The sequence below is a fragment of the Phlebotomus argentipes genome, unplaced genomic scaffold (assembly GCF_947086385.1).
Source record: "Phlebotomus argentipes unplaced genomic scaffold, Phlebotomus argentipes genome assembly contig_5, whole genome shotgun sequence".
Lineage (NCBI taxonomy): Eukaryota > Metazoa > Arthropoda > Insecta > Diptera > Psychodidae > Phlebotomus > Phlebotomus argentipes.
In genome coordinates, this window is record NW_026776165.1 from 11,835,040 (window position 1) to 11,856,466 (window position 21,427).

Sequence of the window (21,427 nt, forward strand, 5' to 3'; positions counted from 1 at the left end):
TGAATAAATATGTCTGGGATACGTAAATTTTTGCATAGTTGAGAGAAATTCATTCATTCGCAGTCAAACTGTGTGGCGTGCATTAATCCAATAGACAATTTTTGAAAATTGTCATTGACCACAGAAAAATCACAGGCGATTTCTCTAATCTACCTCATTATTTAATCGCAAAATCCAGAGCAGAAATGCCTCAAAATGCGACTGCGAGAGTGCGAGAGAGTGTCAAGTTTAAAAAGTAAACAAGTTAATGAGAGCGGAGAAGCCAGAGAGCGCAGCAACGGCGAGAGACTGAGAGAGACTTTCATCGGCCGAGAGACACAACCGGATGACTCATCCAGTTCGCACGATGACGAATAATCGCTTTTCGAGCGAAAATACAAATAAAAAAATCACATATTTGCTTGCATTTCGGTCTTGAGTGATTCTCAGATTTTCGCCTCACGGACAGACGCGCGTGTTTCGGCGCTCTTCCGTGCGGAAAACACCCGCGGAAAAGGTGGCCTTCTTGCGGTGTTGTGTGTGAAAGAGTGGAAGGGAAAAAGATGTGAATCGTCAGTTTGATTGTGCATCCTCTGTGATTGAGTGATTAATCTGGAACCAGCCAAAGAGACGCGACGAAGGGATTTTTCTTCTGTCCACCTTCTCGTCCCCACAAAAAATCCACCAGCGCCAGACGTTCACCAGCCAAAGACATGACGTCACAGTACGTTCTTCTTAAGGTGAGAAGATGAGTCAACATCGTGTCTTTCTCTCACGCATGTGAAAAGTGATATGCGGAGCACAGATTGGGGCTCTTCACGAGGCCCTTCAATGTGTTGTTTGCACTTCTTTGTAATATCATTCCAGTTGAACTTATGTAACCCGGTGCGGGGTGAATCATAATCTCATTCAAGTCAAAGAGGCGAGAGATGTTAAGGAGGTAAAAATAGACTAACATTTCCCCCTCAAAACGCAATTCGCGAAAGAAATTCAGCCGCTGAAAAGCGTGAGGTAAAAAATGTGTTATTTTAGCACAATTCAACAATATCGTATGGGGATAAATTCCCTTTCTTGGGCGAATGCCACTTCTTATCAGGATCAGGGCGTGACCCTTGAAATGTTGATAAGGGAAGGATTTTTTAAAGTTCAGACTGGCAAATGTGTAATTATCACAGGACATGATAAAATTCTTTGGGTAAGGTTTAATGCGACAAATTGTGCATTTTTCACCGTTCTTTTGCTGTCTTTTCGGCAAAAACAGACAAAAACACGCTGTGATAAGAAGCGAGCCTTACTTTTTCTCCCTCCACTGTACTTTTCACACGATCGCGTGCATGTGTTCGTGCGCGCACGATCGTGTGTCAGAGCTTCGGCTCAATCGCCCCTTGATATTCTGTCAAAAGTGCTCAATCAGTCACAGTGTTTACAAGAGAATTGGTGTCTTTGGACTTAGTGTGTTGCAATAATCTTATGATTAGACGGAATATAAGGGATCTTTTGCCATCTTTACACCTTCATGGGCACACTTTGTGATGTTGAGACGAAGATAAGGGGACAAATTGAAGTGAAAACCACGCGGAAAGTGGGCAAAATCGGTAAGAAAATCTGTATTGATCTCAGCAACTTGATGATTGAAGATGTGAAGAAATCCATCTGTAATCTCTCAACCATTTCCCACTCCCAATATTATCATTACACACAACCACGAAAGAAGTGTTAAAGGCTCGGTTTTTGGGGGTGATATTTGCCAATGTTCACGCCTACAAATTTGTGATCTTCATCTTTGCTGGACTTTTCTCTCTCCGCTAAGAAACTGAGCCAACAAAGGGACTCGACGAATGCGAGACAATCTCGTCAAGTGACGTCAACTTGGGAAATTTCAACAAACACCACTGATAGACTTAAATGGAATTAATCAATGAGGCAAATTTCATGGGAGGTGAAGAAAAAGAAGGAGAAATCAAGCGAGATTGCTTCAGTTGACGTTTATTTTCGTGGAATTCGCACGGGTTTATCATCTGTGAAATATTTGATTCAAGTGAATTCAAGCAATCACTCTCTTCCTTGCAGACAAACTCCTACATCATCAGGATGAATAGAGAGGACAATTTGTGTTGGTTTCACGGGCGAGTGTCTCGCGAGAGAGCCGAACAGATTCTGCGTGATGGTAAGAAATTTTTTTTTTGTCACAGCACATTTATAGTGCTCTAATTATGTTAAGTCAGAGCATTTCTCTTTATGCTCCAATCAAAATAAATTATGCCAAAAAAGAGCAATATAGGGCAAGAAATATGATCGATGATAAACAATTGACTTATGAAGAACCTTATATTGATGGGGGTTTCAGTTTCACAACAATAACACTGCCATTCTTTGATACTTCCCCCCAAAAAAAAACAACAAACAAGAATAATCCATTGTTTGGCGAAAATGATTAACAAGCACATGCTTTTGCCATCCACTCACAGAGGGCTATGGAGATGGGGTGTTCCTGGTGCGCGAGAGCAACTCTTCGAACGGAGATTACGTGCTGTCGGTGCTGCACGAGGGACAGGTGTGTCACTATCAAATCCGACGGCACGGCGAGGACGCCTTCTTCTCCATTGACGACAACAAGAGAATCCATGGACTGGACTCCCTGATCGAGCACTATCAGCACTCATCGCATGGCTTGGTGACCAAGCTGTCGGCCATCGTCAAGTGCGATCCGCCGCCGCACGATTCGCGCTGCCACGGCCGCATGAACTTGCTGCATCGTGCCACGAAAGAGGGCAACTACACCGTGGTGTCGGAGCTGCTGAAGTGCGGCTATCGCAACATCGATGCGAAGAACCAGGATGGCCAGACGGCCGTCCATCTCGCCTGCCAATACGCCGATGCGGCAATTCTGCAGAAGATCATCGAGTGCAACGCCAATGTAAACTTCCGCGACATCAAGGGCAACACACCTCTGCATTATGCCTGCCGATCGCAGCCCGCGGCCGTGATTAAGCTCCTGATTGACTCCAATGCTAACATCCAGGCGAGGAACAACGAGACCGGCTGCGTGCCCCTCCACGACGCAGCGGAGCATGGGAATTTGGATGCTGTGAAGGTGCTTCTGGAGGCTTCGGCGCCGCTGAGGCCGAGATCTGCCTGTGGCGAGCTGCCAATTGACTTCGCCCGCGACAAGGGTCACAGTCACGTTGTGGAATACCTGACGAACTACGTGGAGCCCATGCCGGTGACGTCCAGGATTCAGTGGTATCACGGCACACTGGATCGCGTGGAGGCGGTGAGTATGATTGAGGAGTGCGCCAAGAGTCTGGCGCAGGCGAGGCGATCAGACGCTTCGACAGTGAGTGAGGAGGGCAGTGTTGATGGGAATGCGAATGAGGAGGATGACACTGATGTGACGTCTGGTGTGTTCCTCGTGAGGTACACCGAAAAGAACAAGGGCAGTCAAGTGCTGACGCTCTTGTACGACAACACGCCCAAACACTTCATCATCCAGAAAACGGTGAGTGAAGAATTGTGACGAATTCGAGCAATTTCTTCCTGCCCAATGGCAGTTGGATGTTAATCTTGAATATCTTCTCCTCTCTCCAGTTACACTACTTGTACATCGACGAAGGGCCGTACATGACATCCTTGGAACACTTAGTACAACACTATACACAATTCGCCGACGGGCTTCCAATTAACCTGCGCCATCCGGTGAAACCGAAACCGAAACCGCCGCTACCTCTGCCGATGCCAAAAGCTAAGCGTGCCAAAGCGCCAGCCGCGCTCAGCAGTCCACCGGAGCAGGCGCGCAATGATTTTCTCAACAGTGGCTTCGCCTTCCGCAAGACCCGCAATCTATCCGTCCCGAGCAATGATATTATGAATCGCAGCGGCTATTTGAGTTCATCGCCAACATCACCGGAGCACGATGTGCGCAAGAAGGCGGCGTCCAAGTCGCCGGATTTCAGGAGTTTGAAGCTGTCGCGACCGCGGAAGAACATCTTTATTGATGGCCTCAACAGCCTGAGGCGGAGTAAGAATCGCACGCCGAAGAAGGAGGCGGAAGTGAAGAGTGTGGAGTTGGAGATTGACACGAATCTCATGAAGAATCTCTCATTCTCCACGGATTTCCTCATGAATTCACCACCGCCGCCGGACACGGTTTACAACACACCGACCAATAACTGTGCCATCGTGAATATTGACATTGATGGCAGTCCGCGGAGTGTGGAGGCGGAAGATGACACGCGGAACAGCAATGTGTCCAATAGCTCGGTGGATTACTTCACCGAGAGCGATGTGGCGGCGCACATGAAGGACAAGGAGACGGAGGAGATCTACTTCATCGACAAGCCCATGGTGGTGGACAATGATGAGGCCGCGAGCAATGGTAACATTGTCAATGAGGCGGGATATATTGTGATGCAGAAGATTCCGGTGTTCATGGAAATGCCCGCCAATGCCAATTACGTGCCACCAAATCCTGCCACATTTGAGCGCCTCGACTCGATCGCCTCGGAGCGCAGCGAGAGTGAATTCGCCACGGTGTTTCAGCACCAGAACAGCTGCACACAATCCCAGACTGACGAGGGCGCGGTGAGTACCAGCAAGCCCTACTACTTCATACCCGCGTGCGAACTGCAGCTGGACACTGTGCTGGGCGAGGGTGAGTTCGGCAGTGTCTATCGCGGCAGTGTGTCTGCCGGCGGCGAGGCGGAGGCCGGCGAGAGGATCCCCGTGGCCGTGAAGACGCTGCACGATGAGCGCTGTCGCAAGAATCGCGAGGAGTTCCTGCGCGAGGCCAATGTGATGATCCAATTGCGCCATCACTGCATTGTGAAGTTGATTGGGATCAGCAAGGGACCGCCACTGATGATGGTGCAGGAACTGGTGGAGCTCGGCTCCATGCTGAACTACCTGCAGCGTCACGGTGAGCAGAAGATCAATCCCAACTGCGAGCTGCGCCTGTGGGCGTCGCAAATAGCGTGCGGCATGAATTACCTGGAGAAGCGACACTACGTCCATCGCGACTTGGCGGCCAGGAACATCTTGCTGGCGTCGCGCAATCAGGCCAAAATCTCCGACTTCGGCCTGTCGCGCGCCCTCGCCATGGACAATGATTACTACAAGGCCAGCCAAGGTGGCAAGTGGCCCATTAAGTGGTACGCGCCGGAAAGCTTCAATTACGGCACTTTTTCCCACGCCAGCGACGTTTGGTCATTCGGGATCACGCTGTGGGAAATGTACTCACTCGGCGAGCCGCCGTACGGAGACATGAAAGGAGTTGATGTGAGTGACTTATAAGATTCCATCAGCACCATTTCTGATGCCTTCTTCTCTAAATTGTTTTCTCGCCAGGTCATCAAGCTGATTGAGGAGGGAAAGCGCCTGGCCAAGCCGACTCTCTGTCCAGAGGATATTTTTGAGAGAATGGAGAATTGCTGGAACTACAAGCCCAAGGACAGGCCATCATTTCGCCACTTGACAGAATTCTTCGCTCCAGACTACGCCAATGTGACGGAATTGATTCAATCTGAGCAGATTGTCTAGAAACATCTCAGCCAAAATCCTATCTATAATCCTATATCTTCACATCACTCCGTGCGTAGATCGTCTCAAATAGACTATAATAGTGTAGAAGTCGTAGAAGTAGTGAGATGTACGATGAAAGTTGTGAGCTAAGTAATGCTATAGTCGATATCTTCTGTGTTATTATTAGTTTTTTTTTAATATATTATAAGCAAGGTGTTTATCAGAGATTTTTTTAAAATGTAACGTAATTCATATTTTTAAAGGTATTGTTCTCTAGAGTTACTAACAAATCAGTTAACGCGAATTTGTGCTCCTAAATGTGTAAATCTGTTAATTTCAAATTATCTGTTATTTGTTGTGCTATGTAAAAGTTATTTTTGCCATAGCTCTGATGCTAATGTCTGTGCTGTTCGCAATATTGCCATAATATGACATTTAATCTCTTCTATATTCTGCAACACTTCACATTCCGGAGAGACATTATATGAAATACATATATCAGATAAATATTCAAAATTACCACGAGAAATGGATGTGCAAAATCCCAGATGACTATTATTTAATAATGTGCATAAAACCGAGTTTATATAATGTGCCTTTTTTCGATCTTCGCTCATCTGTTATTTTATTTACAAAGAAAAAGAAACACGAGGAAAAAATATTGTGTAAGAAGCAATATGAGAGATAATTATTTGTAACATTTTTTTTGTTAAGATATTCAGGAGAGAATAAAACGGACATTGGAGAATATTTTGTTATTATTCTGTTTCTTTGAAAAAGTCTTTAAATAACCAGACGCTAAACGTTTATTTTCTTCACTATAAAAATCAATAAAATTACACTGAATTTTAATTTAAATTATTTTAAATACCGGAGGATACATGTATGCGTTTTACGACGTGTAAAATATTATGCAATGATCGCGCTTTCAGATGTTATTTGAGGTTATGTCATTGTTTTGGTTTCTTTGGGTCGCGTTTTGAGGATAAAACATCCTAAATTTCCTTGTAAAAACCTGTTCACAAGGGAAGTTTCCGCCAAGGGACGCGGAGAAAAATGGCATCGAGCCCATCCAGCTCAACCGCATTGAGTGCCAGTGAGGAAATAAGTCAAATTGACCAGAAGATCAAGGAAATCGATGTTGAGATCTTCCGGCTGAGGAGACAGAGACAACAGCTGGAGGCCAAGAAGGAGAAACTGAAGGAGATCAGTTTCGCTGAAAAGTCTCGAGCTCTGTCCAAGCAGAACTGGACAGGCGGTAAGATGAGGGTGTTTTTCTCACCACTCAGCACTCTGACAATCTTCCACTCTCTCCTCTAGATTTTCCATGGACAGCCGACATCCGCAAGCACCTGAAGCAGACTTTTGGCTTCGAGGAGTTCAAGGAATACCAGCTGCGAGCGATAAATGCGATAATGTCTGGCCACGACATGATTCTGGTGTCTCCGACTGGCGGCGGGAAGAGTCTCTGCTATCAGCTGCCCGCGTGTGTGGGCAGCGGGCTGACGCTCGTGGTCTCCCCTCTGATAGCTCTGATGGAGAATCAGAAGTGGGCACTTGAGAAGCTGGGCGTGGGCGTTGAGGTGCTGACGCAGGGTGTGGACAGGACAACAACCCAGAGGATTCTTAAGCAATTGGCCAATCCGGCCGTCGAATTGACCTTCCGCATCCTCTACGTGGCTCCCGAGCGACTGTCCAAGAGCAAGAGACTCATGAGCTGCCTGCAGAAGTGCTACTTCGCCAAGAGACTGGACAGAATTGCCATTGGTGAGTTGTGCGCGACACAGAAGAGTTCTTCACTCACACGGAGATCTCGTTCCCTTCTTTGCCATACAGACGAAGTGCACTGCTGCTCCACGTGGGGTCACGACTTCCGGCCAGACTACAAGTTTCTGGGCTCCCTCAAGACCACATTCCCCGATGTGCCAATCCTGGGCGTCACCGCCACCGCCACTGAGAAGGTCATCAACGACGTGCAGAAGATGCTCAACATCCGCGACGGCATTGTGCTCAAGGTGCCCTTCAATCGGCCCAATCTCTACTACCAGATCATGGAAAAGCCCGCGGAGCGGAAGGGCGTGGTGGAGCTGCTCGTGGGGCTGCTAAAGAGACGCTACGCGGGCAAGTCAGGCATCATTTATACACTGTCCCAGAAGGACACTGAGCAACTCGCCACGGCGCTCATTCAGCACAACTGCCAAGTGAGTCCCTATCACGCCAACCTGGACGCCGAGGTGCGCTCGCGCGTGCATGAGAACTGGCTGACGGGGCAGATTCAGGCCGTGGTGGCGACTGTGGCCTTCGGCATGGGCATCGACAAGCCCGATGTGCGTTTTGTCATTCATCACACCATCAGTCGCAGCCTGGAGAACTTCCACCAGGAGTCCGGCCGTGCGGGACGCGATGGTGAGTACGCGGAGTGTGTGGTGCTGTATCGTCTCACGGACGTCTTCAAGATCACCACGATGATGTTCGCGGAGAAGACGGGCCTGGAGAATGCTTACGCCATGGTGCAGTTCTGCATCACAGGCGCCAAATGTCGTCGTACTGTGCTGGCGGAGAATCTCTCGGAAGATGTGGTGAATTGCCGGAAGATGTGCGATCGCTGTCTGTTCCGCAAGCGAATGTCAGCACCGCCGAAAGTCAACGTGACGAAGCATCTCAAGCTACTGTTGGAGATCCTCGACAAGGCCGACAGCATGGACATGAAGCTGACGGGCGCGAAGCTGATTGAGGCGTGGTTCAACAAGGGACCCGCCTGCCTGAGAGCCAACAAGAAAAAGGCGCCCGCCTTCGATCGCACCCTCGCGGAGCACATCATCGCACACCTGATCCTGGAGGAGTACCTGAAGGAGGACTTCCACTACACGGCGTACAGCACGAACAGCTACATCAAGAAGGGGCCCAGGGCGCTTGGTGAGGATGCAATTGTGGCGGTGAATCGCGTGCGCTTCCTCGATCTGCCCGACGATTTTCCGCGCAATGAGCATCAATCTGATGACGATGTGGTCCTCGTGTCGCCGTCCAAGAGGTCGCCCGAGAAGAGGCACAGACGTGAGTCAGGGTGCTCCTCCAGTCCACAGAAGAGGGCCAAGATGCACAGGCATTCCGCCTCCGCAGAGTCCATTGAGCAGATGGAGATCGAGAGCGATGACGAGAGCGATGGTGAGGCTGTGGAAGTGGTTCATGAGATGCCCAGCCACTTTATTGATCTGGATGACTCTCTGTTCGATGATTGAGAGGCGAGACAAGTGAAACGCTGTAATCTCAAGCAGATAAAGTGTTAAGGAATATTTAAAAGCGAAAATTAAATGATTCGAACTGTATTGTTGTCCTACGAAAGTCCACCAATGGAAGACACTCTGCTGACGCACATTCTACTGGGCTTCACGTGTGACAGTTTTCCGTGCGCGAGAAGTTTCTTATATAGATTATTCCACAATTTTCGTGTCTTTTTCAACACTGAGTGGCCCCAGAAATTGACCAAAAGATGTCCGAGGTCGTGATATCCGCTCGCGCCTATACCAAAATGGTCTTCCACGCGGCAAAGTATCCACACTGTGCCGTGAACGGCGTGCTGCTGTCCACCAGAGATGCCACCAAGTCCCGGAACTACGAGATTGTCGATGCCATTCCGCTTTTCCACATCTGTCTCCACCTTTCGCCCATGGCCGAGGTGGCCCTGGTGCAGGTGAGACTGCCCACAAGTGTCCGCAGGAGAGCCTGATGACTCTCTCTCTCTCTCTCTGGTGACTGTCTTGCAGGTTGAAGCCGCGGCGGCCGAGGAGGATTTGCAGATCTGCGGCTACTACAGCGCGGCTGAGAATTACAATGACAACAGCCTGGAGAGGGCGCCGGGTGCCAAGCTAGCCGACAAGATCGCGGAGAACATTCCCAACTCGTGCTTTGCCGTGGTGAGTCTGCTTTGCATTTGCCTCATCATCAAGGGGTTCATCAACCCGGGATTTCTGCGCAAACTTCCATGTTTCTTGCGTAAAAGGCACAGATTGTCTTGATTGTCAGTGGTTCAGGAGTGTTGTGAGGACATTTAGAGCTTGATTTTCATCAAAAATTCTCTTTACTTTAAAGGTATTTAATTTTTCCCTTTAAATGTGCCTCTGCTAACCCTTTAAATGTGTCTGTGCTAAACTGAGATACGAAAAATCACTGAATTTTTCGTCTTTTTCTTAGTCCATTGAATTAGAAAACAGAATGCAACAGAAATACTAATGACTGCTGCAATTGTAACGTGAATTTCTCTCAGCAATTGAGCATCATTAGAAGAAAAAAAACTGGTAATTCAATTACGCACCCTCGAAAAGCGTTTGCTGGTAAATGGATGAGCGCAATAATTGGGGAAATTGAATTGTGTGCATTGACAAGTGATGCAAATTGACTGTGATTCTTTGCAGATCGACAATCGCGCTGTGTGCCTCAACATGGAGCGTCCGGCCGTGAGGCTGTGGCAGAGCGTGGAGCAGCGCTGGACCAAGGCGACGCCGCGGCTGGCGAAGGGCGATGTGACGCTGTCTGCGGTGTCGACGCTGCTGCAGCGCGGCGCCATGAAGGATCTGGTGGACTTTGACAACTACCTGGACAACACGGAGAACGACTGGCAGAATGCGCACCTCAATCGAGATCTCAATCAGATTTTAGCCATGTATTAAAAATGATGTTTATTTAAATTTATATTACAGAGCGCAATTAACAATTGTGGTTAAAGAGAAGGGGGAATAAATCAAGTGAGAAACTGTGGATGTGTTTGCAAAACCAAATGAATGTTTTCTCTTTTACTTCTTCGATCTTTCAAAACTCATTTTTTTTTTACAACTGGATATTCTGAATATTGCGCCATTTATTTCCTTTTCTCACTCCTGCACAGACAAACGGAGGTTTTCCTTTCTTGTCAGCGGCTAAAAGATGTGGGCTTTGATAGAAGGATTATTATTTAAGTTAGTAAGTATTTATGATTTCATTATTACTTGTGATTCTTTCCCATTTTTTCCGTACTATAGCAAAAATATTTTATTTTTTCACTTCTTTCTCTCTCTCTCTCTAAGTTACACAGTTTCTTCATTTTATTACTTTCCATTTGGGTTATAATTATTCTTTTCCTCCATTATTAGTGTTTCTCTTTATACTTGTTTCACAATGATAAATCTTGTGATAAATGCATTGCGCTTGAGAGCGAGTTTAGAGATTAAATATATATTAGGGGAAGCTCAAGTGTTGACCAAAACCAAGACAAAGTGTTGAGGCGCTGCATTTGCATTGTGTTCAATTCTGCACACAGAAATGCAGCGCGTCGGGAAAAAGGGGTGGAAAAAGGCAGTAAAAGATGTTTCTCTCTATCAAAAGTAAACATTATAACACATTGTGAGGCATTTCAAATATCAATTTCCCTGCTGAAGGAATGCTTGTGATGCATGTGAAAGATTGCTAATGTGTGGGTGAAGAAATGTGTTTTTCTTTCTTTGCTTTCTCACTATTTTTTTTTCTTCCAATAAACTTCCATTGCACGCACTTTATGGCTTAAAATATTAAGCAAAAATCTTACGTGATTTGGTATGTTTGATCACTTGATTAACTTTGCAGATTAACAATATTTAATTGTATTACCTAGTAAAATGTCTTTTTAACTAACTCTCACCTCTTGATATTTTTTTCTCCATGTTTTCTTTATCTTTTACACACGCTTTTTTTTTGAATGGAAAAAATTGCAACCACTTGAATTTCACATTCGTTCACTTTTTCTTCTTCTTTATTAATGGGTAAAAGCTGGACGCAATTTTGGGTGTTTTTTTTTAATATAATTCTCAAAGTTTCCTCTTCATCGTCGTCACATCTTAATTGTCACCTAATTACGTACAGTATTAGCAAGTTGAGTTTTGAAGTTATCTGATTATTAGGTCGCTTGGTGGTTAAAAGTAAGAAATTTTGATTGAAGCTTCTTTCTCTTTGACTTACAACATTCCAGTTGTGCCAGAACGCATGCCTTTTTTCCCAAAGCATCAAGTCAGCATAAAATAAGTGTTTGACAATGGATTATAGTTAATTTCCGTTGAGAGTAAATTTCAATCACATGAGAATAATGAGAAGAGAGATTTGACGATGAATTTTTAGCTGATTTTATTGGCAATAATGATGTGTGATTAGAATCAGCAAAAGAAAATCATCAGGAAGTGCCAAAAAAAGCTTTCTGCTAATGCGTTCTCGCTCATCTGAGTTGTGTTTTCTTGCCTTTCTATTCAATTTCCAACCATGTCTCATTGATGCTTATTTTGCAATATTCTTGCAATGTCTATTGATTATTCTGATTTGAATTTAAATTGATCATTTCACAACTTCTCAGCGAATGTTTCAAATGCAAACGCCTACGAAAGAAATGACTTTATTATCCACTGAGGATGACAAACTTTTCTCATGGAGAAATTTGAGGATGGAAAACAGAGAGCATCTTTTTCGCGGGGGATTGTCTTTTACCATCAAAAGACACATTCCACACTTGTGATGCTCTTTGCAAAAACAGAAAAGATGATTTTTTCTTACAAGAATGTCTACAAAGAATTCCACCTCAAACTCTAGCTTCTCGTTTTTCTTCACAACAATTCATTTGAATATTCATCATCTAAGGATTAAGAATGTACACATCATCTCGTCGTTTTTCTTAAAAAAGAAGAAAAAAAAATTGCAATTAAAATGGCTATTCAACAGTTTAGCGGCATCTAAAATTTTCTTTTTCTCATTTTCACACACTTGCCTATATATATAATTTAGTTAATGTCCTTAGCATTTTCTCTTAATGTCTTCTCCTTTCTTTTTTCTTTTGATAACCTCTCTGTCTGTCTTCTCTGAATGTGTCTTCTCTGATTTAGTGCATGTTCCAATCGTCTCGATTAAAAAGGGGCGTCATCTTCACCAACATTTGGGTCACTATGTGCAGCCAAGAAACAATCCGTTCACAAGTCCCTATTAGAGCTGGCTTGCTTGCAAAAGAGGAGGGCCGCGATGGCGGAAACGGGTACCAAAGCGTAAATGGTCATCCGGAGGATGTCCGATGGGCAGCACGCGGTGGCTGTGGGATTGATGATGTCCTGCGATGAGTGAGTCGTTGCTGATGGCGATGATGTCTTCAGTAGGATCCTATTTAATCGGCAACTAAATCAGAGAAATAATTCTCATGCTATTGCACTGCCTGACATCGTCGTGGGGCGTTCTTCGGCGCGGTCACGTAATCGCTCGTGATCCGAAGATTCGGAACTGCAAAAGAGCAGAGAGAGAGAGAGTGATCGTTACGCTTGCTGCAGCATTCAAAAATTCAAATTTTGACACTAAATTTCCGTCGCGCAATTCCATCGCCAAGAAGGCGTCGCACAATAAATCACGATAGAAGCAGTCACAAGACGTTCTTAGCCAAGAACTTGAGCCAAATTCCAAAAAAGTCCCACATGTGAATTACGCGAAGAGCAAAAAGCGCACAGTTAAACTTTAATTCCCACTTTTGGCAGTGCTCCTACAATTATGATTCCTCAGAGCATTTTCACGCGTTGCATAATTGAAAGTCGGTCAATTATTTACACCTCATCAAGAACCATTTGCCAATTATAATGGGAAATCACATTTTGCATCTCTCGCATACCTCAAACCATCCATTAAACGCTCTGTTCTCTATGACTTCCAATTTGTGCGCGTGAAAATTAAGTTGTGTCAAGGAGAGACAATATTTTATTAGATGTTGAGGAACATTTTCCACAAATTGCCTTGATGAAGTGTGTGTGTGTGCGCCTGAGAGATGTGGAAGTTGTGAACGAAAGTTAAATTATTTTAATTTATGAGCACTGGAAATTGTGCAGATGAATTGACGAAATTATTCTATTGGAAGTAAATCAATTATGGATGAATTTTCTTAACTTTGCTCCTTGTAACACTGAAAGAGACTCGTTACGGTCAGAGTTTCACCCTAACTTTTCCGTTTCTATCGGAAGAAGGAGTTTTTGGCAATATTAATTATTATGTATAGTTTATCGTGGGTTTTCACCGACTTTCTATCGTGAACAATTATATCATGTGGTTAACATATAGAAGTGAACTTCATATATACTCACTTTGATCTGACCGTCTTGGGACTCCCAGGATCGCTAGGCGTCGTGGTGTTGTTATTGTTCGTACTTGCGGACGATCTTCGCCCCGTGCTTGACTTCATATCGAAGATAGTCTCGTTCTCCAGTTCATTTTCAATCTGTAAGAACTTGACAAACCATCACCAACGTGGCACAATTGCAACTCAGCGCGCTGAGCAAGCGTGTCTCACCTGTCGCTTGTAGCACAGCCGCTCGCTGGAGTCAGAGCCACAGGAGGAACTTTCTGACACCGCCTGGGACACCGTTGAGGGTCCCGGAGGGCTACTTGGCATCGGGAACCGCTTTGAGCAAACCTGGGACTGAGATTTCAACGGATGATTCATGTGGTGATTGTCGGGAAAGTGTGTGCAAAATACCTGAATATGTTCACATATTCGGCGAAAGCGGCGAATATTGCCTGAAAGAAGTGTGAAAGTGATTGCAAAGAGCATATCGGCCACATCTCCCTGCTTGCATATTGCACTTATGTCCACTTGGAAGCGCACATGACGCTGAAACATGGCCGGACCCGTGCCATTGCGCTTGTACTCCACGCGAAATGACATTGGCGATATCACGCTGTGAGACAACTCCGCCATCTTGAACGATGCCATTGATCACTGTTAGTTTCCACAAATTTCTTACATCACATTCTACTCACCGAGAGGAATGCATGGATGAGGTGAGCCTTAACTGTGGCCAGGGGTTTCCCCTTCACGAGCACCGTAAACGTTTCGTCCTTCTCCGTGGTCATCAGATTCCCGAACCACGAGCGCTTCGTGAGTTCAGGTGATGAATCTGGCGTGAGGTGGACTTCATCTGAGGACACTGAGAATAATTTATCATCACAAATCCTCTGTATATTCATCAATCAAGTCACCTTGGAGTTTCCGCCTGTGGAAACGAGGACTGCCCAGAAAGCTGTTCTTGATGTTTGTCAAACGATTCTTCCACAGCTGACCGGCCGTGGAGGCGCACGTGGAGCCAGTCATGATGGGTGGCGGTCCTCCGCCCATGTGCGGTGATCCCGGCGGCGTCATCACCGAAAGTTGCACTGCAATGGCATATTCTCTGTAATGCACTTCCTAGAAGCCTTTTGGAATTACATTAGCCCAGCCATATAACATCCTTTGATGAGCATATAATCCCATTGCCCCACAGAGAAATGTTCTAGGAACAATAAATTAAATTAGGTGCTTTAGATTTGCCAGGATTTTACAGTGCGCAACGCATCCAAAAAGCATGTAATTTCCCTTCTATCCCTCTCCATTTAAATCGCTATAATGGAAATGATAACGATATGAATTATAAATTGTTCGCAAAGACTTGAGGCAAAAAACGTCTTAAGAGTGGGTGTTTCACGTGTTTCACCTCTGTTCTATACGAAATTTTTTACGCACAACATTTTTTTGGTATAAAGAAATAATAATCAGGATTTTCTTATGCCAAAACGACTCCGGGAAGATTTTCTTGTCTGACCGCGAGATCGAATATGTTAATATTCAAATTCAAACTCACGGCTGTTGGCGTCGGCATCGGGGAAGAGGCTGATGTTGATGGTGGGGCCGGAGTTGGTGCGATGGTGGGCCGGGGACTGCTCGGCGGAGATGATGGCGGCCGTTGGCGGTTGCAGTGAGTTGCGATTCGCAGGCACGACGGCGCCCCCGTGTGTGGAGTGCCTGGCCTGCATGGCTGGGGAGGCGGGACGCGAGCTCTGGCTGACTGAACTGAGTGCGGCCGGGGTTCTCGTGGGGCTGTGGTAGGAGGAGGAGCGCGTGGATGGCGCCGAAGAAGGTGACCGACGGTTATGACTGCGACCGTTGCTGTATGAGCGGAAGCTGTGAGGAAAAAGAGACATTTTCAGGCTCCCCAGAATGCACTTGGCGCTCCGCCAATGGTGTCAAGCCAGAGGCGCAGCGATGGAGAAAGAATAAAATTCTCACCCTCAATCTATAAACTTTAGATTGAGACTTTATTTAGCGATGAAATACTCACTTGAATGCCTGACGGCGTGGCGTTAGCGGTGAGCCCTCGCTAATCTGACCAAACGTAGCCACATTTTGGCCATTGATGCGACAAGTGTCCAGTCTCTTGCGTGGCGGATCCGGTGCTTCGGTATTCTCACTCCGGGAACGCCCTGGCTCCTCGTCATCCTCCAGGGCGGGTCTCCGCCTCTTCCGCTCCAACAGCAGGAAGTAAATCACCTTTTCCGTGTTGTGGCTGCAATAAAATCAGCCTCTGAGAAATCTGTGTCAACGCACAACCCAATGCGGAAGGGCGTCAATTAACGCGATGGAGAAGGGAATGTGGAATAATTGGTTGAGTGACAATTTGAGTTGTGAAATTGCATTTGGTTTGAGAGAAATGTTGTCGACAGGAAATTCTGCACACATAAAAATCGGTTTGTAGTCGTTCGGTTTGGAAAAATTAAATCTGCATCCAATTTACCATAAATGTGGTGTATTGAATTTTACGCCAGAAATTCAACAGGGATAATAAATTTTGGGGCACTCACTTGGGACTGAGCAGCTCCTGGATGAGTTTGTCCTTCTCCTTGAAGCAGCCCAGCGAGCAGATTGCATTGAGGACGTCCGGATCGACGGCGGACGCGGACGGGATGATGTGCGTCTGGACCACCTCCATCATGGGCAGCTCCAGTTCCAGTTCGCCCTTGCCGCCCGCCGTGACCCACGGATGGCGGTTGATCTCCTGTAGCGTGAGCCTCTTGTCCGGATTCACCTCAATCATGCCGCGCAGCAGACTCTGGCAATCCGGCGGCACAAAGTGCGGAATGTGAAACACGCCGCGCTTCACCTTCTCCAGCAACTGACGCAGATTGTCGTCATCAAATGGCAGAGCGCCAACGAGGAGAGCGTACAGGATGACGCCGCACGACCACACATCCGCCCGCCGGCCGTCGTACTTCTCGCCGCGAATCACCTCTGGGCAGGCGTAGTGCGGGGAGCCGCACGACGTCTCTAGCATGGAGCCGGCCGGCTGGAGGGACGCCATGCCGAAGTCGGCGATCTTGATGTTGTTCTTCTCATCCAGCAGCAAATTCTCGGGCTTCAGGTCGCGATGGCAGATGGAGTGCGAGTGGCAGAAGTCCAGGGCCGAGATGATCTGCCGGAAGAACTTGCGCGCCTCCTTGGGCGTGAGGCGGCCCTTCTTCACCAGGTAATCGAACAGTTCGCCACCCGACACGTGCTCCAGCACAAGATACCTTCGGACACGTGCGGCGTGGAAAGAAAGACAATGCGCATTTGACTTGGTAATTCTGTACCTGCGAGGCTGAATGGGGGTGTCTTTGTGGGTGGCTTTGAGGAGAAAAATATATATGAATAATTGAAGAATTGCCCAGAGGGTTAATTAGAGCATTCAAAAGGTCAAACTTTGAGTTCAGCTCAGCTTGAAGGGAGAATTTTTGAAAGAAAAGCATTTTCCAGTTAAAGAAAATGGGGAATTTTTTTCTAATAATTTGCAGATTTGAGTGTTTTGCATTTTTGTAGCATCTCAACAACTAGAGTTTGTAATCAATCAAGTGTTAAACTTCGAACTCGAGATTAATTCAATCGTCAGAACACAAATAGCCCAAAGGCATGAATTCTCCAGCGATAATATTTGCGCAGTTATTCATCTGAACAGTTTATAAACTAGAGAGAAAATCGATGTCTTCGCCACCTTGGAAAGTTGATCGAATTTATAGAAATCGCACGTCGAATAACTATTTCTGGATTCATTGTGGGAATGATGTTGGATCGTCATAAGCCATCTCTGGCGCAAATTCTCTCCGAAATACCATCTGACGAAGTGAAGATAAGCATCAATGAATTAGAAGTTCAATCGGCACCACCGGCCCCCCGCCCCGAAGAAAAACCCACCCATCGTATGTCTTTTTATAGTGACACGCGGAACTCTACATTAGACTGGTGTGTGACAAAACAACAGATTCCTCTGGTTTCCGCCCACGTTAAGATTGACCATGAATATTCAGGAGGAGGAAAAAGTCCGCCGGAGTTCAATTGAATTAGATTTGCAAAGTGACGCGCGAGGTGAAAAGTGAAATGGCTGAGCAAATAAAGGCGGAATTGGATGGGGTGTGAAAGGGAAAGGATCAGACCAGATGGCCATTCAGCGATTCAACTTACAAGTACTTCTTATTCTCGTAAACGTCCGACAGGCCGAGCACATGTGGATGGTCGATTAACTTCATAATGGCAATCTCCCTCTCGACCTGAAACAATGAGGCGCATCACCAGTCAATTCATATGCAAACAACTATACTCAATAAAGTGCATTTTTCACAACTCTTCTCACAGCACGACGATAGAGAGAAAGAGTGGCTGAAAGTCACTGCAAAACCACACTTATTAGTCATTATATGCTGAAATTCCACCGAATTGCTGGTGGGTGATTGATGAGCCAGGGTTTCAGCAAATTCATGCATACTTTACTCGTGTCAATTAACCCTGTTCTTGAGCTAAAGCGAGAGGGTTGCTGTGAAAAATTTATCAGTCCTTCACTTGACAATGGTACAAAGTGAATTTCAACGATTGAACATTCAATCCTTGCACACTAAAATCTCTATTTTCCAGTAGATAATTCACACATGCATGAGCAAGGAAGGCATACAATTTCAAATCGACCTCCCAAAAGTATGGAAATGACAGAAAAGCCTCTCTGAATGAAGATTAAAAACTCCCTACAATGAAGTATTGTGTGAATATTGTTGAATAGCACATGCATTTTGTTAGGATGCAATCAATAATCCGATTCGCATGGACTTTAATTGCTCCGCGGAGGAGCAATAGAGGCGAATAGCATGCGAGAATGGGGTGTTAAAAATATATAAATCCCACCTTCATCAGCACAGATTCGCTCAATTTCTCTCTGTTGATTATTTTGATGGCCACCTTCTTGCCCAGCACGCAGTGCACGCCGAGCTTCACGAGGCCCGTCTGGCCCTTGCCCAGGGTCTTCTCGAGTCTGTACGGGCCCACGTACTGGTAGCTCTCGCCCGTGGAGTTGCCCTCCTTCTGCATGGTGACTTTAGTGACTCTGTTTCCACGGTTTGACCTCACAGATTCCACCGCATTAAGCTGTGTCGCCTCTATGACGATTCCACTGAGAGCGCCTGCGGAAGATTGGCACGAAGATTAAGTGTATTGTCCCGATATCCAAGGATTTAATTGAAATTCTGCAGAAATTCCGGCCCTATAAAATTGTTCGAAAAGATCAGCTCGTCCTTAAATGCCTGACAAATCCTCAGCACTAAGTGTATTTACATAAGAGGTAAAACTTGTGGGTTAGGCAAATATTGATTGTTGCTTAACTAACTTAGGAACTTATGTAGTGATGAATTGAAGAATTCCTCTACACACGGAGGTGAAATAATACCATTTTTAAAGCTCTAATAGAGTTGTCTAAAAATTGGCGCACATATGAATTTGTCCAACTCAATTTGCGTGCTCCTAATTGCTTCTGTATCACACCATTTTCACATTGCAAATTACATGGAGTCTCTGTACAGTGAACTTTTCATGCAATTGGGCAATAATTTCACATATTGACAGCGAGAAAATATATTACAGACAACCTCGTCCTTGACCTATTCCTCATCACTCCCGACTGTGGTTTATATTTAAATTGATGAAATCCTACGACAGCTCTGAGGGCGGAAATTGCCTGGCATGGCTTTTCTCCGTGCAAAGTGCGAAGTTTTTGCAGTGCAAAAAAAAATCGTGTTTCTGTTTAAAACAATGTAAAAAATATAATTTGGACATGATAAAAACGCCTGTATGGCTTCTGGTATTCCAAGAACACTTGGAATTCGTGAGTTTTCAAATAGGGTCGTGCGGGGCAAATATGGCCATTTTTCCACATAACATTTCCCCAAATGCACTCTATAAAATTTCTATTTTATCCATATTTTTTGGATAATCAATTTCAAATGAAGTTAAAATACATTTGTGACTTTTGAAAGAAAGTCTGTCAACAACTTGACGACATCTTCGTGAAATTGGAATTTGGCCAAAAGGAATGCTGTAAGATTGGCATATGTTGAATAGCCAAAAACTGCGCCATTAGAACTCTCGAATCTACAAATAGGAAAACAGGATATTTCTAAGATGATTTTTTGATTCATGCACAAGAATCAAGCTCATTAGTTCACCTTTCAGAGTCAAGACATAAATTTTGCTTGGTTGTTAACTATCTCTAACTTTTCAAAGAGTCACTCAAATATCGATTGGGCTGCAAATGAGATTCATTGCTTTGACCCAGAGTTGGTCAGAAGAGTCCCACACACTCGTATTCTATTATAAAATTCATAGAAGTATCCTGAATATTTCCTGAGAAACACAAACTATCGCTTATGCATTATTAACATCGCGCTGTGCACTTCTATCCGCGATGGAAACTCCGTGAAAAATCACATCTGCGGTGTAATGGCCTAGACCACAAGGTGTGTGGCATATAGGCTAATTTGCCAGGCTGTTAGGCAGATTTCTCTTCTTAAAAAAATGAGTTATTGCGGCACGTACGAATGTGGGAGTGACAGTGGGCGATGTGGAATAACTAAAAGTAAATCAATAGGGTGTGTTTTGTAGCATAACCTTTGCTTTTGGGGGGTGCTTTTGATGTCGTGCACATTCTGAAAAATTGCACATTGTCCCATACATTGCACAATAAATGAATAGAAAATGGTATGTGAAGAACTTTTCTAATTGCACTGTGAGAATTTAATTATATTGACTATAAATTGGAGAGGAGATTAAAAGGGGATTTTCCGCACACTTACATTTCCGGCAGCCGAAGAAAATGGTGAAAAGTCTGCCAGTGCCATGCTTGAAAATGCACAAAAGTCCTCGCGCGAGAGGGTGTGGGAGAGATGCACTCTCTTGTCTCTTTGGCCCTCGTCAGCACTCTGGGCTGTCGCGTCTTGGGCAGATTGGGGTGGATAGAGGCGCCCCCGCAAGTGCTAGGCCCCTGGGTGGTACAGTCCTCTCACAGACAACACACTCGCTGATGGCGAAATCACGAGGAAATTGACTCAGTGTTCAGTGGTGAAAAGTTCGTCGCCATCTTTTGCGGGGAAAAATCAATATTTCAGCAGTATGTTCCACCTCGATGCTGCACCTTTGCTAAAGATGTCCCCGCTCAGCCTCGCCTGGATCGTCTCGAGCACCATCATTCACATTTCCTGGCCTCTGGCGCGCGGAAAGCACAACACTATATGTGGAAAAACCTCAGCGGATCGATGGCCGTCGATCACGCGCCACACTTTTGTTGGGCGAAAGGGTTCTCGTGCGCGTCAAACTGAGAATGCACTGGCAAACACACACACAACACACACGAGCCCCCACGAATTTAGGGGCGCGCACAGAGCCACGCAAGAGCCTCAGGTCGCGCGAAGTGTGTGGATGTTGAGAAGAGATGTGTGCCGGAAGGAGCGCTGACACCCGCGACCGTGTCCAAATGTCCAGCAGGACTTCGTCTTTGCTACTGTCGGAGCACTCAAAAGTTGAGGAATGCGTTGAGGAAAGGGAAGAAAAGTGACAGTTTGGATGACTAACACGATACTCTCTCTCTCTCTGGAGGGGAGAATCGCACAAGGGTTGAAATCCTGCGCATGACTCTGAGACCGACAGAAAAACATTAAACCCACACGTTCAATGAGGGTCGCTTTCGGCGGTGGTGAAAAAATTAGGGTGACTTTGCCCACATTTCACACTAATTGCCAACCTCTTTATCACTTCCACGCACTGGCTCACAAATCAAAGAGAGAGAAAATGAGGGAGAGGTGATTTACT

At 45.7% G+C, this 21,427-nt stretch overlaps 4 protein-coding genes across 5 annotated transcripts; 3 read left to right on the forward strand and 1 right to left on the reverse strand.

Annotated features, from left to right (window-relative positions):
* Positions 1-136: 136 nt before the first annotated feature.
* LOC132255398 (tyrosine-protein kinase Shark) lies at positions 137-6,246 on the forward strand. 2 transcript variants are annotated; one of them, XM_059751405.1, is made up of 5 exons: positions 137-719; positions 2,050-2,146; positions 2,448-3,478; positions 3,568-5,253; positions 5,323-6,246. In XM_059751405.1, exons 1-5 carry the CDS (start codon positions 693-695, stop codon positions 5,512-5,514), a joined length of 3,033 nt encoding a protein of 1,010 aa, XP_059607388.1. In that variant the 5' UTR covers positions 137-692; the 3' UTR covers positions 5,515-6,246. The 2 variants fall into 2 exon arrangements, with proteins under 2 accessions (XP_059607388.1, XP_059607389.1); XM_059751406.1 differs by lacking the exon at positions 137-719 and adding an exon at positions 1,393-1,574.
* A 169-nt stretch (positions 6,247-6,415) lies between these two features.
* LOC132255400 (ATP-dependent DNA helicase Q1-like) lies at positions 6,416-8,817 on the forward strand. Its single transcript, XM_059751407.1, has 3 exons — positions 6,416-6,754; positions 6,817-7,263; positions 7,333-8,817. The coding sequence occupies exons 1-3, from the start codon at positions 6,553-6,555 to the stop codon at positions 8,733-8,735; spliced, it is 2,052 nt and encodes a 683-aa protein (XP_059607390.1). The 5' UTR covers positions 6,416-6,552; the 3' UTR covers positions 8,736-8,817.
* Positions 8,818-8,866: 49 nt separating this feature from the next.
* On the forward strand, positions 8,867-10,249 carry LOC132266059 (ER membrane protein complex subunit 8/9 homolog). The gene is made up of 3 exons (XM_059766889.1): positions 8,867-9,187; positions 9,261-9,410; positions 9,909-10,249. Exons 1-3 carry the CDS (start codon positions 8,987-8,989, stop codon positions 10,161-10,163), a joined length of 606 nt encoding a protein of 201 aa, XP_059622872.1. The 5' UTR covers positions 8,867-8,986; the 3' UTR covers positions 10,164-10,249.
* A 2,008-nt stretch (positions 10,250-12,257) lies between these two features.
* On the reverse strand, positions 12,258-20,905 carry LOC132266060 (serine/threonine-protein kinase BRSK2). The gene is made up of 12 exons (XM_059766890.1): positions 20,416-20,905; positions 18,476-18,750; positions 17,765-17,850; positions 16,132-16,839; positions 15,612-15,836; positions 15,135-15,454; positions 14,497-14,670; positions 14,278-14,444; positions 13,994-14,215; positions 13,808-13,936; positions 13,602-13,744; positions 12,258-12,756 (listed from the first exon to the last, which is right to left on the reverse strand). Exons 2-12 carry the CDS (start codon positions 18,656-18,658, stop codon positions 12,675-12,677), a joined length of 2,439 nt encoding a protein of 812 aa, XP_059622873.1. The 5' UTR covers positions 18,659-18,750; positions 20,416-20,905; the 3' UTR covers positions 12,258-12,674.
* Between the last annotated feature and the right edge of the window lie 522 nt (positions 20,906-21,427).

Bases quoted from the DNA above. Each gene is read 5' to 3' on its own strand.
- LOC132255398 (XM_059751405.1), top strand. From the start codon at position 693: ATGACGTCACAGTACGTTCTTCTTAAG. The intron at 720-2,049 runs GTGAGAAGATGA...TCTTCCTTGCAG, and splicing joins CACAGTACGTTCTTCTTAAG to ACAAACTCCTACATCATCAG. The intron at 5,254-5,322 runs GTGAGTGACTTA...TTTTCTCGCCAG, and splicing joins GAGACATGAAAGGAGTTGAT to GTCATCAAGCTGATTGAGGA.
- LOC132255400 (XM_059751407.1), top strand. From the start codon at position 6,553: ATGGCATCGAGCCCATCCAGCTCAACCGCATTGAGTGCCAGTGAGGAA. The intron at 6,755-6,816 runs GTAAGATGAGGG...TCTCTCCTCTAG, and splicing joins CAAGCAGAACTGGACAGGCG to ATTTTCCATGGACAGCCGAC. The intron at 7,264-7,332 runs GTGAGTTGTGCG...TTTGCCATACAG, and splicing joins ACTGGACAGAATTGCCATTG to ACGAAGTGCACTGCTGCTCC.
- LOC132266059 (XM_059766889.1), top strand. From the start codon at position 8,987: ATGTCCGAGGTCGTGATATCCGCTCGCGCCTATACCAAAATGGTCTTC. The intron at 9,188-9,260 runs GTGAGACTGCCC...ACTGTCTTGCAG, and splicing joins CCGAGGTGGCCCTGGTGCAG to GTTGAAGCCGCGGCGGCCGA. The intron at 9,411-9,908 runs GTGAGTCTGCTT...GATTCTTTGCAG, and splicing joins CCAACTCGTGCTTTGCCGTG to ATCGACAATCGCGCTGTGTG.
- LOC132266060 (XM_059766890.1), bottom strand. From the start codon at position 18,658: ATGCAGAAGGAGGGCAACTCCACGGGCGAGAGCTACCAGTACGTGGGC. The intron at 16,840-17,764 runs GTAAGTTGAATC...ACGTGTCCGAAG, and splicing joins TACGAGAATAAGAAGTACTT to GTATCTTGTGCTGGAGCACG. The intron at 15,837-16,131 runs GTGAGTGCCCCA...ATTTTATTGCAG, and splicing joins CAGGAGCTGCTCAGTCCCAA to CCACAACACGGAAAAGGTGA.